This window comes from Trichosurus vulpecula, chromosome 7, assembly GCF_011100635.1.
Source record: "Trichosurus vulpecula isolate mTriVul1 chromosome 7, mTriVul1.pri, whole genome shotgun sequence".
Lineage (NCBI taxonomy): Eukaryota > Metazoa > Chordata > Mammalia > Diprotodontia > Phalangeridae > Trichosurus > Trichosurus vulpecula.
In genome coordinates, this window is record NC_050579.1 from 6,528,632 (window position 1) to 6,546,502 (window position 17,871).

At 46.3% G+C, this 17,871-nt stretch overlaps 1 protein-coding gene across 4 annotated transcripts in view; it reads right to left on the bottom strand.

Moving 5' to 3' along the window:
- The window catches only part of LOC118858095 (aryl hydrocarbon receptor-like), a 101,097-nt gene extending 84,017 nt beyond the window's left edge, over positions 1-17,080 (bottom strand). The window contains exons 1-4 of one of the 4 annotated variants that reach the window (XM_036768541.1): positions 16,472-16,551; positions 15,282-15,422; positions 14,382-14,505; positions 5,512-5,699 (exon numbers count right to left, since the gene is read on the bottom strand). In XM_036768541.1, coding sequence (XP_036624436.1) covers positions 5,512-5,699; positions 14,382-14,470 — 277 coding nt within the window. In that variant the 5' untranslated portion in view covers positions 14,471-14,505; positions 15,282-15,422; positions 16,472-16,551. Of the gene's footprint in view, positions 1-5,511; positions 6,002-14,381; positions 14,506-15,281; positions 15,423-16,471 lie in introns of those variants that run through there. The other 3 variants (XM_036768542.1, XM_036768544.1, XM_036768543.1) reach the window with 3 other exon arrangements.
- Positions 17,081-17,871: the final 791 nt, after the last annotated feature.

The window sequence follows — 17,871 nt, forward strand, 5'->3', positions numbered from 1 at the left end:
TTCCCTGCCTCCTTAGTGGGTAGAAGTGAACCTGGGGTCTCCCAGGTGATAGAGCCAGTGGTTCAGGAGGGCCTGCAACAGACTGGTATGTGAAGGCCAGTCTTCTGAATTCAAAAAGGTGATGCTGCCAAGAACTCAGTCCCAAATAAAGAATGACTGGATCCCAGCCAATCATAAAACTAGCTGGTAAGATCTGGAGAGGGTGGGAGCTGCTGCAGAGCAAGGAATAACAGCAGCAGCCTCGATAATTGCTCATCCTTGGGCATTTCCTCATCTGTAAAAGGGAGGTAAAAATACCAACCTGGCAGGGCTGTGGGGAAGCCCAAGTGAGGTTGTCTATAGAACAGGCTTCCTAAATTTTCTCACTTGATATAAATCATCATTCTCTGAGTGACTAATATAGCAGGAAACAAGCAGGGAAGTTTTTTTTCACAGTTCAAGTGGAGCTAAGGTTAATAAGCTAGTATTCCACCCCAGATGGATTCTAATGACAATATATTAAATGAAATAATTTGGGTGGGGGAGAGGCTGGACCTCCTCTATGATTTCATCGCTGTGAGGAATGCCTGATGTACACTCCTTCCCCCAATTCAAATTAGTAAATCACTGGTAACTTAAGGTGTTAGGCATGGACCTGGCATCCTGGGGTTAATTGATCTGCCGGTAGCCACACAGCCAGGGTATGTCAAAGGGAAGACTCAACTTTGATATTTGAAGGCCAGCCCTCTATCCATTATACCACACTGCCTCTAAATCAATCTTAAGTAACTAATTAAAATGTAAACGTGAAATTTGGGGTTCTTTTCTCCTCAGTGGACACAGAACCCTTCCCTTAGCCTCTCATGATGTTCTGATCATGTCACTTCCCTGCTCAAGAAGCTCCAGTGGCTCCCTATTGTTTCTAGAATAACATACAAAATCATTTCTGGTATTTATATCAATTCACATTCTATTTCCAGACATATTACATATTATTGTCCTTCACCAGAGAGCAATTTACACAGTAACAGTAGCATTGTAAAAGAATTAACTGTGAGATACTTAGTAACTCTGACTGCCATGGTAGCCCCCTCCCCTGCAGGTCCCAAGGACTCATTATGAAGCATGCTCTTCCCTCCAGATAGAAGGCTAATGGATATGTGTGTGTGTATGTATATGTATTTGTATATGTATATACGTGTATGTGTATATGTATATATGTGTGTAAACTGACCTACTTCCTGTTCTTTGCAAGCAACATTCTGTCTCCCTCCTCCACGAGTTTGCCGCTGCACAGAATGTCCCTCATGCTAGGAGCACCTTGCTTCCTCACCTCTACGTCTTGTAACCTCCATTGCCCCTTCAAGACTCAGTTCAAGCGATGCATCCTATGAGAATCCATTCCTGATCTCCTAAACCTGTGTTAGCGCCCTCTAAACAACCAATTTGCATTTACATTGTAAATATTGAACCCTACCCCAAAAGAACATAAGTTTCCTGGGGGATGTTGTCCTTTGTCTTTGAACCTCTAGCACTTTGCCCAATGCCTGGCACAAAGTAAGCACCTAATAAATGCTTGTCAGTTATTGACATATTGGCAGGAAGAAAACATCCCTCTAGCACCCATCAAGCTCTTTCATTAGAACAATACGTTAATCATTACTTGGGTCCTTTTCCATGATGAAGAAGAAAGTTCTTTTATAGATTCTGGCAACCCTGTAGTTTCTAATTCTGTTGGGCTCAAGAAAATACTGATCACTGAACTCTCAGTTGACCAGGCTGGGTGACATACCCAGAGTCCCCCATTCCTTAGGCATGATGGGTGGAATGACTCTCTCCACCCTACCCCCAACCCCAAAGCCAAACAGTTGTCAGATATCCTGGCTTCTCCATCCAGAGAGCTTCATTTCCTTCTTTCCTCCCACTCAGAGCTACCACCCAATTCAGACTATTATCAACTCTTGCCTGGATCATTTTTAAACAATATATTAATAATGTCTTATTTTTATATCAGTTATTTTCAAATATGCTTCACCCCCTCCAAAAAATATCTTCCTTTGTAGGAAAGAAAATCATTCCACAAAATGGCATTGCCCACCTTCCCAATGACATTTCATTCCCCCTCAGTATTCTTCACACTGCTCTTATTAGAAGGCATCCCACCCACCCCTCCACCAGTGAAATATGTTTCATTTGTAAAAGTCTTTGTATACCTAGTACCCTGAGTATCCTAATTCTGTGCACATCAAAGGCATTAATTAAATATTTGTTAAACAGAAGAGAGTAAATGGTGTTGCTAGAATCACCAGGGAGGGATCTACCAAAAGGGGAAAGTGAGTTAGGTGAGTTCCAATCACTTATGCCTCCTCCTTGACCACACTGCTTATCTATGATCCATGTGGTAGAAACATCTTTGTTATCTGAATGAAAGAAAGAGGATGAGGGACAGGGAAAAAGTGGGAGAGAGAGAAGAGGGAAGAAGTGGGGGGCAGGGAGAGAAGGAAAGGAAAAGAGAAGAGGGAGAAGGAAGAGGAAAAGCAAAGAGAAAAAGAAGCCATGAAGATCAAGTTTAAAAAGATCAAAGGAACCTGTCCTCATCCAGCTGGCTTTGCCAAAGGTGACTAAAGGAAGGAGAGAAGCCAGAGAAGAGCCCTCATCTCCAAAATAGGGACAGCACCAGCCTCTCAGGCCCAGGTGAGAACCAAATGAGATCCCATGTGTTAAGGGCCCTGGCAACCTTCAGTGAGAATCAGTGTCAGGATGCACTAATATCTTCCTTGGCATTATTACTGGCTTTTCTTTTAAGCTAAAGACACTCCCTTTAATAGACTGGGGTGTTTCTTTAGCCTGCGACTTCAGATGCATCAGTATCATGGATCCACCAAACTTTCCATTTAGATGGGACCCCAAAGATTAGCTAACCCAAGCCATTGACTGATGCACAGCTTCCTGGCAAATAGCCACAACTTCACTTGACCAGCCTAGTAACAGGGAACTCACTATTGGTCCTGCCCCCAGCCCCCCAATCTTCCAAGGCAGCTCATTCCATGTTTTTCCTTTTTTAGCCAGCCCTAACTGCAGTGCTAGTATGTTCTTTTTTCACATCGAGCTCCAGTCTGCCTTCGTGTAACTGCCACTGACTAGAAGAATGTTCCTTGCTCTCTGTCAATGGAAGGTCCGTCCAGAGTGAGCACATGCCCTGCATTCTTGCATCTCCATCTATCAAGCAACCAGTTCACATGCATTTATTAAACCCTGCACTGTGCCAGGCTCTGAGCTAGGAGCTGGAGATCCAAAGGCAAAACTAAAAGTCCCTGCTCCCCAAGAGTTTGTATTCGATTGAGAGACACGCCCATGTGTAAGTATATACAGCAGAAATAAATGGAACAGACAGGCAGCATCAAAACCTAGTTGTTGGGTGGGGGTGGACACCTGCCAACAGTATTGGGAGCTTTTCCTGTGGCTTGCACGGAGAACCTTGGAATTGAAAACACAAGCTCCAGCTTGAGAATATTGATTTTCTTAGGTCCCTTCCCCAGCCTTCAGCCTGCTGCTTTTGCTTTTCACAATCACGCTGAGATCAAGGGCCATCCTGAGGCCAGGACCCCTGTTCTTGGGTTTGGATCCTTGCAAGTCCTCCTCTTTGGGATTTGTGTCCAGCCCCACAAGGCACTATACCTCATTGGGATGGCACTCTGAGCATTTCCTGACTGACTGAGGAGACACCCCAGCAGGAAAATAGGTTCCACAAGGATCTCCTACAGAAATGGCACCCACTGTCTCTCATGCCTGGAATACATTTGCCTCCTCCCCTCAACCTCTCAGAATCCCTAGTTTCTTTCAAGCCTTTAGTAGAGGACCATCCTCTCCATGACTGAAGCCTTTCCTGATTCCTCATCTACCAATTCTACACCCCACCCAAATCATTTCAAATCTATTTTGTATCCATTTTACATTACATTATATTTATTTCTATCTATCTATAGAATGTACACACTTCTTATATACCTGTATGTATGCATGTTGTTGGGGCAGCTAGGTGGTGAAATGGTTAGAGTGTCAGGCCTGACATCAGAAGGACTCGTCTTTGTGATTCAAATCTGGCCTCAGACACTTCCTAGCTGTGTGACCTTGGGCAACTCACTTCACCCTGTTTGCCTCAGTTTCCTCATCTGTAAAATGAGCTAGAGAAGGAAATGGCAAACCAGTCCGGTATCTCTGCCAATAAAATCCCAAATGAGGCCACAGAGAGTCAGACATGACTGAAATGACTGGAAAACAACATCCATGTTGTCTCTTATGATAGAATGTAAGTACATTGAGGGCAACGGCATTCTATTTCTAGCTTTGATGCCCAGCACCAAGGACAGTGACTGCCACCTAGCCTGAACCTGATAGGTACTTGTGGATTTATGGCTTACTTGTTATTCTGGGCTGAGCGTGCTGGGAGGTGGTGGGTGAGCCACAAAATTTAGCTAAGGTATAGTTCTTGCCCTCGTCATGCTTCCAGTCTAGTGGTTTCTTTGAGATGTACGAATACGAACTAAGGATTAGAAGAAGCGGACTAATTTCCCATCATCGCAGGCCACAAAGACTGACATGTGAGGAAGAAACATTTATGATGCCCACAAAGACTTCATACATGGGTCATGAGGTCAAAGTAAAGTTTCAAAGTCACTAGGGCTCTTTATTCTGAAGTAAGATTCTACATGTTTTAGAGGAGTCATTGAATTTCTCAAACATAGTAACAACCAAGCAAAAGCCAGAGGGGAAAGGGTGAAGGGAAGAAACTGTACCATTGTAAACCTAAGCTGAAACCTTTATCATTCATGCTCTATCCAAGGAAGGCCGTGGTGCAAAAGACACCTGGAATGCCAAACTATATCAGCAATTTGCATCTAAGTCTGGCCTTGGGTTAACAAGGGAGACAATCAAGCTCACCAAGGTTTGGAACTTGCTGCCCTTGTCCAAATTGGAACTTGAACCTCTGCTTCCTATTGTATCCAGGAACATGTGCCTGTAGCATGGCACTGCCCCCATGCCACATTCCCAAAGCAACTTCTCAGCTTAAATATGGCACCATGTGACCACAACCCATCAAATAGTAATTGACCAGCATCAGAATTAGGTCTGAATTACAGGGCTTTGGCCCAAGTCACTGAACTTAAAGGATGCCAATGGTCCTTGTAGTCCTTAGGCATAATAGAAACAACAAAATATTTCACCAATTAGCAGAATAAAAGCTAATATTGGAAACTCCTAGAGGGAAGCAAGGAAATATTGTGACTTCTCAATGTTCCTCCCCTTCATTGTGATTTCTTCAGAAGTGGCCTCACAAAGGTGCTCCAGGGGCTCTCAGTCTCTGACAACAGAGTGTTCACCACCCATTCCCCAACTGAGGGTATCTTTCATGTTGTTTTCCATAGACACAGCAATTCCTAAATAGGGCTCTGCTGCTGACCTCCTAGGCAGGCTCAAACAGAGGATGTCTGGATTTGGTGACAACAAATGGGGACCATTTCCACATCTTACCTTTGAAGTAGCCCTTCAACTTTAGGTAACCCACAGCCAGCCTGAGGATGGAAAGTTTGTCCAGCCGGGCCCTGACATCCTCAGGAAAGGGCAGCAAATTGGTCAGTTTGTTGAGTTCCTGATTCAGACAGTCCCGGTGTCTTTTTGAAGGGTTGGACTTGGCTTCCCCAGGAAAGAGTAGCCTGGGACTATTTAATAGGGAGAAAAGAAGGAAGGAGATTATGATCAATTTATCTAAGCAGGTCTGCATCTATTTTTAGATTAAGATTATCCAAACCACTGGAATTTCTGAGGTAATACCACCTGGTCAAACTATCCCAATCCTACTGATCCTCAAAGGCCTAGATCAAATGCAAAATCTCCCATGATGCTTCAGGACTGAGCATCCTCTTCTCACAACTTCTACAACAATAACTCTGCTTCACGTATTTAAAAAAAACACCTGGAAGGACTTACATGAACTGATGCTGAGTGAAGTGAGCAGAACCAGGAGAACATTGTACACAGTAACAGCCACAGTGTGCAATGATCAGCTATGAATGACTTAGATCTTCTCGGCAATACAATGATGCAAGACAGTTCTGAAGAACTTAGGATGAAAAATGCTATCTACCTCCAAAGAAACAACCGATGGAGTATGAATGTAGATTGAAGCAGACTGTTTTCACTTTTAGGGGGAGGGTTGGTGTTTTTTTCCCTTTTGTTGTTTCTTCTTTTACAACATGACTGATGTGGAAATATGTTTCACATGACTGTACACGTATCAGATTATTCACTGTCTTGGGGAAGGAAGAAGGCAGAAAAATTTGGAATTCAAAATCTTTCAAAATATGAATGTTGAAAATTGTCTTTATATGTAATTGGATAAAAATAAAATATGATTAAATTTTAAAAAGAATTTCTCTGCTCCAAAATTATCCTCTACTTTGTGACCCCTGGGCAAGTCACGTTGCCCTCAGCCTCAGTTTCCCCATCTGTAAAATGGAGACAAAATCATCTACTTCACTGGGTTATTTGAGAAGGATCAAATTAATTTAGAGCTAGACAAATGGGTGGACTGATAGATGACACATAGGTAGATAGCATTCTGCAAACACAAAAAATGTTACTTTATCCTTTACTCTGTGCGTGCCTATACACATACGCCCCATCTTCCCTAGCTAAGATATAAGTTCCTTGAAGGCAGGAACTGTTTCCCCCAGGGCCTAGACAATGGCTGGCACCTGATATCTGTTTAATAAAAGCCCTTTGAGCAATTGAGTAATATCAACTAGCCTGTACATAACACCTCACATTATACACATTATCCTATTTGATTTTGACAACTCAAGGCAGTCAGTGCTGTCACTATTCCTTTGTGCAGATGGAGTAACTGAGGTGCCCCATTTTTCAGGTGAGGAAGAGGAAGCTAGATCCCTTTGTGTTCTTTACCAACTCCAGGGTTCTTGGATTCTGTGAAGCTTCCCCAGCCAAAGCTGCTGGCAGAACTTCTATAGTCAGGGGCCCCTCTGTGCCCCTCAATATACAACTTTCTATCACTTGTTCACTTTTTCCTGTGCTCCAAATCAGAAATTACTCTCCTTCAGAGCCTCTCTCAGTTCTCCTCGGGCTGGACGAATCACTCTAAAAGCAAAATGAGAAAGCAAATCAACATCCCCCATCTTGCTTTTCTGTGCATCCTGTCTCCCCTTTCAAGAGTGTGATGTAAAACCAAAAAGTCCCAGATCTGCCGTTGACATTGCCAAGCTACTCACCATCCATTTAGAGAACCAGACTTGAGGAAGGCTTGTGTCTTTTCAACACTGAGCTCACAATCTAAAGATACTAAGGACAGCTCCTGAGAGGAACACCACACCTCTTCCATTCCTGGATGGCCATCAGCCTTCAGGCAGGAGCCAGCAAAGGGCCTAAAGGCTTCAGAGGACAATCCTCTTCTCAAGAAAAGGAGCCTCCTCTAGTGGGACCCTGAGAAAGTCAGCCCTAGACACAGAGCCCTGGACTGGGAGTCTCCCAAAGGATGGATGAGCCCCGACTAAGCTCAGACTCACCCACTCATGCTCTCCCCATCTTCTTAGCATTCATCTCCCTTTTCTTCATCAGAAAAGGAGAGACCACATCTTTGAAGATGGGGGGAGGGAGTCACAGGGTGTAAAACTTCACATATTGTACAATTTGTTAGATATAGCGATTGGTTTGGCTCATTTTTCTTCTTCCTTTATCTTTCTTTTTTTAATTCTTTGTTATGAGGTGTAGCTCTGGGGAAGGAAAAACAGAAGGCTAGAGGGGGAAATTAAGCAATGAAGAAACAAGAGATGTCGATGAAGATGTATTTAAAAGGGGGAGGGCTCGGCTAGGGACAGCTGGAGAGCACCAGGTAGCTCCTAGGTCTGCCAAAGACAGCCCAGGGAATCTTGACCATGCAAGAAATCAACTTTATGATTTGTTTTCTGAGAGAAAAGAATATTTCCAAACCCCATGAGTGTGGCCACATTTAGAAAAACTCACCCCCAAACCTTCAGAACCCCAGAATTTCAGATCACATGTAGTCACATTGTTCCAGTAACTTCCATGACCAAACTGGAGTTGGTGTGCAATAATTCTCCAAATGAAAGCCTAAGCTTTTTCACATGTGCCAAGTAAAGAACCTGCCACAGCCTGCAAGGAAGTTGTGGTTGTTTTCCTCAACTATGTGAACTTCCATTTCTAGTGTAGTGGTATTGATCAGTCTTGCCTCCTTGGGAGCGAAGGCCGATGAGGTGCGATTGTGCATTTGTTTGTAAGCTGGCCATCCACATGAAGTGCTTTGGCTCAGACGTAAGAGAGCAATCGCAACACCCCCGAGGCCATGAAGACAGTCAGCCTGGTGGAGAGAGGAACCCTGGCTCTGGAATCCTTGGATTCCAGGCTGGCGGGGGCCTCAGGAGACATTGAATCCCAGCCCTTCATTGTACAGAGGCCCAGGGAGATGAAATATCTTCACCCAGGTCACATGGGTAGCAAACAGCAGAGACATGATTCAAACCCAGGTCCTCTAATTCCAAAGACTTCCTCAGCACCCCTAGGTTCAAACTACCATCTCTGTCTCTTCCCACTGTGTAGCCTTAGGGGAGGCCTCTCCACAGCCTGTTAGTCTTTCAGAGCCCAAGTTTTGTCATCTATTAGAGGAGGGAGTGGGGCCAAATGGTCTTTGAGAGCCCTTCCCCCTCTGCAGCTGGGATTCTAATGGATTTAGACTCAGAAGACCTGGGTTCGGATCCTGAATCTACTCACCTCTCTGAACCCCAGTTTTCTTATTTATAAAAACAGGAGGTTTGACTAACAAAATTCTGTGTTTGGCCTTCAAAGCCCCTCCTCCCTTTCCAGTCTTCTTACACCTCGTTCTCCGGCACACATTCTTCAATCCAATGACATTGGCCTCTTGGCCTTTCCACAGACGAGATCCCCCATCTCAGCTCCAGCATTTTCTCTGGCTGTCCCCCCAGTCTGGAATGCCCTCCATCCATCCCAACTACATTCTTCCCTGACTTCTTTTAAGTCCAACTAAAGTCTCACTTCCTACAGGAAGCCTCCCTGAACCCCTCCTAATTCCAGGGCCTTTCCTCTATTCATTATCTCCTCTTTATCTCGTATAGAGCTTGCTTGTAGATGCTGTCTGCATGTTGTCTTCCCCATTAGATTTTAAGCTCCTCGAGGGCAGGGACTACCTTTTCCCTCTTTTTGTATCTCCAACATTTAGTGTAGTATTTGGTACATGGTAGGCAATGAAGAAATGTTAGGTTAGGATGGGGCTGGCTTTTCTCCTCCTCCTCCTCCCCCACCTCTCTCTCTCTCTCTCTCTCTCTCTCTCTCTCTCTCTCTCTCTCTCTCTCTGAAAAAAAAGACATATTCTTGCTCATACATGAACTTCTCCAGAGGATGTTGGCTCTCCCCAGCTTCCCGTCAGTGCCATAGCACATAGTACATAGCACCTCCCCTTCTCTCTTAGGAAAGAGTGGAAGCTCCTGTCTTCCCATCCCTGTCATAAATGGTATCCCCCAAACAGCTGGAGGCACAACACAGATAACATCAGATTATGTTGGGCATAGATCTAAAGTAGAAAGGGACCTCAGAGCCCATTAGTCTACTCTCTTCATTTTACAGACAAGGGAAGACACTGAATCTCAGGGGGCTAAGTGACTTACCAAAGGTCATACATAAGTCCTCAGTATTCAAAGTCAGTGTTATTTTACAGTATTGGTTAAATTTTCCAAACTGCTCCCCCTCCCTCTTTCTCTTTTATTCTTTACTGTAAGGGCTAGTTCTCTGGGAGGAGAGAGAGACACATCAGAAAAGAAGGGGTGATTGTCTAACACCATTGGCTGAAGTCCCAATTGAGGCTTTCCCCTAGGTATTATCAGATGAAAATCATTTAATCGGTGAACCTTAAATAGCTTTTAAAAAAGGAGAAGGAAGGAAGGAAGGAAGGAAGGAAGGAAGGAAGGAAGGAAGGAAGGAGGGAAGGAAGGAAGAAAGAAAGAGAAAAAGAAAGAAAGAGGAAGGAAGGAAGGAAAGGTGGATAGATGGATGGATGGATGGATGGATGGATGGATGGATGGATGATATTTACTAAGATGGTACAACAAAGATAATTGGTATAGAACATGTGCCACAAAATTCTGTAACACACTCTCCCTCTCCCTTGTACGTACATAGTTCAGAGAAAAATAGACTCAAGCTGAGAGATCATATGTGGCCAAGGAGTGGCTCACCCCTGATGGCTATATTTCCTTTTATCCCATTCATGTGTATGCTCAAGAAACATGGTGAAGTCTCTTTGCTGGGCTCCTTATAAAGTCATGAGTCCAGGCTGGAAGTCCAGTTGGAAGATAATAATGCAATCACTGCCACCAGATGTTTTGGGGATGCCATTTAAGACATAGATGGGAAGAGATAGGAGTTTCTGCTCTTTCCTAAGAGAAATGGGGAGGTGGTATGTGCTATGGCACTGATAGGAAGCCAGAGAAGACCAACATCCTCTGGGGACTCTTCCATCTGAGGAAGAATATGTCTTCCCAAAATAAGAGAGAGTAGAAGAGAAAATCCAGCCCTGTCCTAAATTCGGCACATAATTGTGGGTTCAGTGAATGTCTTTGGAATTAACAAAGGCAACCCAATTCCTCTTCCTCAGTTCCCTTTCTGAGACATCACGGTGTTAGGGAAGACTAAGTCTTCAGTGGAATGGGTAGGCCCAGATAGCTGTGTGGAGCTGACAGATCAAGCAGCTTGGCAAATGGACACAAAGCATTTTTAGACTCAGCGAGGGACACTTTGGTGAGCTGAGAATGTGTGATGGGCCAGCCTTCCCTGGTGACAAAGCACATTACTGCTTATTCACCCCTGGTAGTACATACTCAAAATGTGGCCTGTGAGCCAGAAGCTCCCAAGAATCAGCAGCGGGTACAACGTCCCAGAAGTAGCTATGGATTCTCTAGAAGGATATTGTGATTTAAAGTCCTGCTCTAATGTCTCATCGGGGTGCGGAGGTAACACTGGGGACATGCGGCTCTGGTCACTGGACCCTAATCTCTGGCAGTTCTTACCAAGCTGGGACAGCCTCCAGGATAACCCCATCAACAATTTTATGTTTGTTCTTGTTATACCTTCAAAGTAAATATCTCTTTGCAAAAACTCCTTAATGTTAAGTGGTTAAATGGACTTACATTGATAATCATTGGTATTTAGTGGTGGTTGTTGTTGCTGTTTGTCCTTCATTCTTGACGAGGACCCCGACATCAGGGAGGGGATGCCATGACATGCAAGTGAATTGTATTTAAGTGAGGCAGGGCTGTGCAAAGTCAGCAGCCTCACTTTCACCTTGGGAGCCATCTGGGTCCAGTGGCAAGATACAGATCAGGACAAGTAGGGATGGCCCCCCTTTAGGAGTGAGAGAATACACAGCTGGTGAGGGCTTGAGCCAATGGCATTACAGAAGAGAAACCCATCAGCCTCTCAGCGTGCAGAGGAGCCTGCCGGGGAGATCCAACCACCAGGCTTTGGGCAAGACACCAGAGAATACTCACAAATAGTATGTCTGTTGTCCAAGACCCAACATGTGTGAAAGAACAGAAACTCAGCCAACAGATAAGCCAGAAGAGGGATGGACTTTCCAGCCATGGCCATTCTTCATTTTTTTTTGAGGGGGGAAGGCAGGGCAATTGGGGTTAAGTGACTTTCCCAAGATCACACAGCTAGTAAGTGTGTCAAGTGTGTGAGGGCGGATTTGAACTCAGGTCCTTCTGACTCCAGGGCTGGTGCTCTATTCACTGTACCACCTAGCTGCTTCCCACAGCCACTCTTAAAATCATTGGAGTTCACAGATCTCCTTTGGTAGAAGAAGTTCATTGACTCAAAGTCATAGATGTTTACAATATGGAAGTATACCATGAATTAAGTTCTAAGAATGGGTTAAGCATCCACTACATCAAGGCCCTGGGATCTTGTCAGCACAGAAACACACTATACCATGAAGATCTCCAAATATCTACAAGCTATTGGTCTCAAGAACTTCCTGAGGGTCAGAGAGATTCACCAATTTGTCAAGAGTCATGAGGTTTTTAAGTGCCACACACCAGAGGCAAGCCTGCAGGACACAGCCCTGAAGACCTCCTGTTTTCTCAGTTGCCTGACCTATCTGTGCAGTGCCTCAGGCACAGGAGAAGCACTGTCTTTACATCTCAGGTAAACCAGCAATAGCCCTGATGGGTCACTGAGAAATATGCCAGACATACATTTTACAAATGGGGAAACTGAGGAAACAAAGAAGTAAACTGACACATTTGTAGTCATTCATCAAGAAGTACCAGTTCAGATTCAGAGCTGCAAGAGACCAGCAAAATCAACATTCTCATTGCATAGCTGCGAGCTGACATTTCTGCTGTGCTAAGCATTTACAGAGGAATTTACAGCCAATATCTCCTTGGATCATTACAGCAGCACCGTGAAGTCAATGTTATTTCTCTTCCCATTTTGCAGATGCAGAAATTGAGGCAGAGAGGGGTCCAGAATTCAACAGCTAGGAAGTGATAAAGCCAGGATTTGAACCCAGGTTGTCTGATGCCAAATCCCATGCTCCTTCCACACCTGCACTAGGAGTCTCACTTGAGTGATTCTCACTCCCAGACAAGTGCATTTCAAAGTGTTTAAATCCTTGGAAAAACTTCATTGTCTTTTCTCCTTTTCAGATCTGGGAGAGATGAATGGACAGATTACAAGGGTCTGAGAGGTATGCCAGCCACTGGGGAGGGCAGGAATACAATTGTGCACTATCTTCTACATACACACACACACACACACACACATACACACACACACACACACACACACACACTCAACTCCCGTTTCAGCACCATCATGCTTGACATGGCTGCAGGCCTCCCCAGCTTGGAGTCCTCTGATATCCAGTGGGACCCATGGAAGACCAACTCTCTAGGCTTCCCATGCAAAAGCTCTGTTCAGATACACCAATATGCAAGTCAAACTCACTTTCATAGGAGAGAAGAAAGAGCCCCTTTTTATAAAAAAAAAAGCAAATAAGTCCCAGCTCTTTCTCCAAGCTGAGTGATTAAAGAAAGCCACAAAGCCAGGGAATGCAGAACAAAGTAATTCTAAAAATCCGCCCAAAGAAGTTTAAAGTTTAAAAATAAAGAGGACATCTTGTAATCATTAACTGTTCTCCAGAAGAGCCAAATTAGATGTCGGGGTGAAGACCAGGCCAGGTGACCATGAGGGATGCACACAGCAGCCTCTCTGTCTTCTGGTCCTTCCAAACTCTAACTTCTATAAGCTGCCTCTCTGGTCTTACTTGTTCCCTTCAGAATGCAGAGGCTGGGCTGGGGCAGTGGCAGCCACTGCTCTCTGGGGTCAAGCAAAAGTTCAAACTATCCATGGATCACTCCCAGTCTGGGTTCCAGTCAATGTGGTCTATGTGCTATTTCTCCCACCCAACATTCCATCTCCCACCTTCTTGCCTTGGTATCAATCCTCCATCTTTGGGGGCATATCAATTCTCAAGCTGATGAGTCCAGGTTTTGGTCAAATTCTCAAGCTCAGGAAAACATTCCAGGCAGCTACAGGGCACCAAAGATTGAGGGCTGGACTGGAGTCCATCTCACCTCCACCTCTTAGAACGTCTAACTTCCCCTAAAGATCAGCTCCAGAGATTTCCTACAGCAAACCTTGCCTAATCTCTTTCTCCCATTTGCTAGCTCCATCCCCAAATTACTTTGTATTTCTTTCATTGCATACACACATACACACACAAACACAGTCATACACACACATATACACCATACACAACACCAAACACACACACATACCACATATACATACACGCACATACACACACATACACAAATATACACACACACCATACACAACACCACACACACACATACACACACACACACTGTTAATTCAACTTCTCCTTAAGGAATATAACAGCTAACACTTTAAGGTTTGAAAAGCCCTTCATATATGTTAGTTCATTTGGCCCTCACAACAAGCCTCTGCTTTTAGGGCTACTATTAATCTCTAAATTACAGATGTAGAAACAGAGGCTGGGAGATAGTTAGGTGACTTGCCCAGAGTCACACAGCTAGTAAGTGTCTGAGTCAGGATTTGAACTCAGATCTTCAGGACTCAAGACCAGCACTCAATCTTCAGTGCCCCATACCTGCCTGGAATGTTTTCTTGAGCAAACAGAACTTGACTAGAACTTGGATTCAAAATCTTGTGAACTTAGATGCACCCAGGCATACACATACTCCTAGTCCTATCACTGAGAACATTTGGTACCGAGTAGGAAAGGTAAGTTAAGGTCACGTGACCTTTACCTTCTAGGCCAGAGCTGGGTCAGGTGGCTCCTTGGGGCTATTGGAGGAGAGATGCCATCATGCTTCTCCATACACTTGGTCAGACTCATCTCTTCCTTCTGATGAACCAGTTGGGGAAAGAATTCTGGGAATCCCAAGATTGGAATTGGGCCTTTTAGTTTGCTAGTTGTGGCTAGCACCCCATCCCTTTCACTCTTTGTGCCTCAGTTTCCTCCTCTGTCAAACTAGGGGTAGGGTGAGACTAGATAGCCACTGATGCCTTTCACCTATAAAACCCCTTGGGATTCCATGATTTGGATTCCACCAGGTTTGTAGGAAGCATAATTCCATGCCTGTGTGCCTAGGGAGAGGCTGAACAGCTAAATGGCCAGAGGATGTGTTGGGGTCAGGAAGACCCTGGTTCCAGTACTGCCTCTGACACCTGCTAGTGTGACCCTGACAAAGGCTCACCAGCTTCTTGGTCCTTCAGATGAATTTGTCTACATCAGCAGAGGCAGCTTCCACATTAGTATAATGACAAGTTGGAACCAAACCAATCATTTATCTGAGCCTATACTGCAGGGCATCATGAACTAGAAAAGACCTTCCTTAGGAATTACTCGGGCTACAGGTCCTAGACCAGCCCCACTAAAAGGTAAATGTTCTTTTTTATTGTTATTAGTGCTTTGTGTTAAACATTGTGGTTGATTTCTGGTCCGTGAATCCCCTTATTCACATTAGAATACTCCCCTGTAACCATGAAGGGAAGCATATGGGCACTGAGGCCCAGCCTTATTCCATGTCTACAGTGCATCACTTCTGCCCAGTGACAGGAGACAGATTTCACTGGGTTTCATGATTAGTCCTTTCAAGTCACAATTCCCACCCAGTCCCAACCCTTTCTTATAGAGATGGAAGAACCTGAGAGGAGGAAGCGGAAGGTCCAAGATTCAAGCCAGGTCCTCTGATCCCAAATTCAGGGCTCTTTTCATGGTTAGTTCTGACCCATCCAGCAGGGGCAGGACACCGGCTGGGATACATACATGTGCATATCTAGCATGGCTAGAACAAAAGCAAGTTATCAGCATTCCAGACAGCCTCAGGGCATACAGTGACAGGCCTGGAGACAGCTCAACTATGGCCCTAGGGTGCCACCCCCCCCTTCCATCTCTGCTCAAACACTGGCCGATGTTTCTGTCCCTCATACATCTCTGCCCAGTGTAGCCCCACTCGGCTCCCCCAAAAGAAATGAATGACCTTAAACTTGCCCTTGACACCTGAGCCAGTTCAGAGGAGCTGAGAAAGAAAATCCCCCTCTGGGTAAAAAATAAAATAAAAATGCTTTTCAGGGCAGGGGTAATTTCATGGAGCTGGGGAGAGGTTTGGGGTAAGGAAGAAGTCTTTGGGAAGGCATGTAGCAAACAGTAAAAATTTAAAATCAAAGTCACTTAGCCATCCCCTAGCCTCTCCCTTTCGCCCCCAGCCCTCCTCTCCGCCTAATTGGGCACGCACTGCCCGAGCCCAGAGTTAGAACCGAGAGGAGGGGGTGCGTCGGGAAAGGTTGCTGGGCCCGGAGACCTTTCCCTCCAAAAGCTTGGAAAGCCTCGAGCGCTGCCCTGCGCCAGTGACTGTACCTAAGAAATTAGCTTCTTCAAGGGCTGTGGTGGCTCTTCTAGGCCATTAGGGCCCTGTCCTAGGTTCCCAAGGAGCCTCGCTGAGGACGCTTTTGGTAGGGCAAGACCTCCTGAGATAAGGATGGGGGCGGACGCGGGTGCCTTGTGAGACCGCCCTGGTTCTAGAGTTAGAAGTACTGGGTTCCAATTCCAACTTTCCATTTACTAGTTTTGTGGCCCTGGCCACTTTCTGGACCTCGGCCCCCCCCCCCCCCCCCCCCCCGGCCAATGACGATCTCCCGATCGCCAAGCCTCCCCCGGGCTCCTAGATATTCTGTTCTGTGCTCTGAGCCCCACTGGAGGTTGTCTCGTTCTAAAGACTCCCTGGGACAGGCCAATCAGCTGATATCTGCTTCTGGGCAAGCTACGCTGGCCCGAAGTGGGGCAGCGGCGGTGGTGGAGCAGGTGGCCGCCGGCTCCCCCGGTCCAAGTACCCACCTCTTAGGCACGGACTTTTTCCTTTTCTTCATGGCATAGACACCTCCCGCCCGCAGCATGGCGAAGGCTGCTCCCCTCTCTCACCCTCCTAAGCAGCCAGAGGACCCAGGCGTCCCGCACCTCCGACCCGGGCCCAGCTAGAACAGAGGAAGGGACCGAGGCTGACAGCGGCTGAGGGAGGGACGGGTTCCCACGGGCCAGAGAGTCCAAGGCGGGGAGACCGGCGCAGTCACCTCAAGACCGCACCCACGCACCCCAAGCCCAGCCTATTGCTGCGGGGTGGGAAGGAGGAAGGCCGCTTCCTCAGGGGCGCGCGGCTGGCAATGAGTCTCTCAGAGGGAGCTGCTGTTGCGACCACAACAAGAGCAGCGCAGGTTGGCGCGCGCCCTGGACAGGTCCCCGCAAGCCGCAGCAGTCCCAGCTGCGGGGCGCTGCTGTCTCTGCTTCCCGGCCGTCTTCCAGTTCTTCAGCCTCTGCCCTCGGCTTGGCAGAGTTAGAGCTCCAGTTGCGGGCTCAGGGTCTGCCCTGCTCCTGCAGCTGCTGCCTCAGACAGCACTTGCGGGGTGGGGGTGGCGATCACTCCCTCCGGCAGTTTATCACCTTTGCTGCCGTCAGCAGGGACCTGCGCGGCCCGAGAGTCAGCAGGCCAGGGAGGGAGGGACTGAGCTCTCCGTCGGCCAGGTGGTGGCTGCACTCAGAAACACCCAATCCTGGAAATCAGCGTGCTGGAGGAGGAGGCTGAGGCCAAAGGGGAGAAGAGGAGGAGAGAGGAGAAGGAAGGGGCAAGTGAAAGGAGGAGAGAAAAGGAGGGAAGAGAAAGGAGAAGAGTGAAGAGGTAAGAGGGGAGTTAGAGAGAGGAGGAGGAAGAAAAGGAGAGATGAGGAAGAAGGAGGGAGGAAGAGGAGGGAAAAGAAGAGGAGGGATGAGCAAAGAGAAAGATGGAAAAGGAAGAGAAGGAGGAGGTTGAGGTGAAAAGGGAGGCAGAGAAAGAGGAAGAAAGAAGTAGGAGGAAAGGGGGGAGAAAAAGGAGGAAGAAAAGGAAAGATGAGGAAGGTGAGAGGAAGAGGAGGGAAAAGAAGGAGGAAGGATGAGGATGTAAGAGGGGAGAGGAAGAAGGAAGAGGAGAGAGAAGAGGAGGAAGGAGAGGAAGAAGGGGGAGCCTTTGTCCCCCCTCCCAGTGCTGAAATGGGCTAGTTTACTATTTCAAGTGAGACAAAACTTTGTATTTCTGCCCTCCAAGGCAAATTGAAGTAATGGTCTAGACTCTAGATGCTGTCTCCTCCTGGTAAAGAAAGTCCACAGAGTTCAAGAGGCAGACTGAGCCAGAGGAAATGGAATTGAAAGTCTGGGGAACAACTTGGGGCTTGCTTCAATATCCTGCCTTTCATATCCATCCCTTT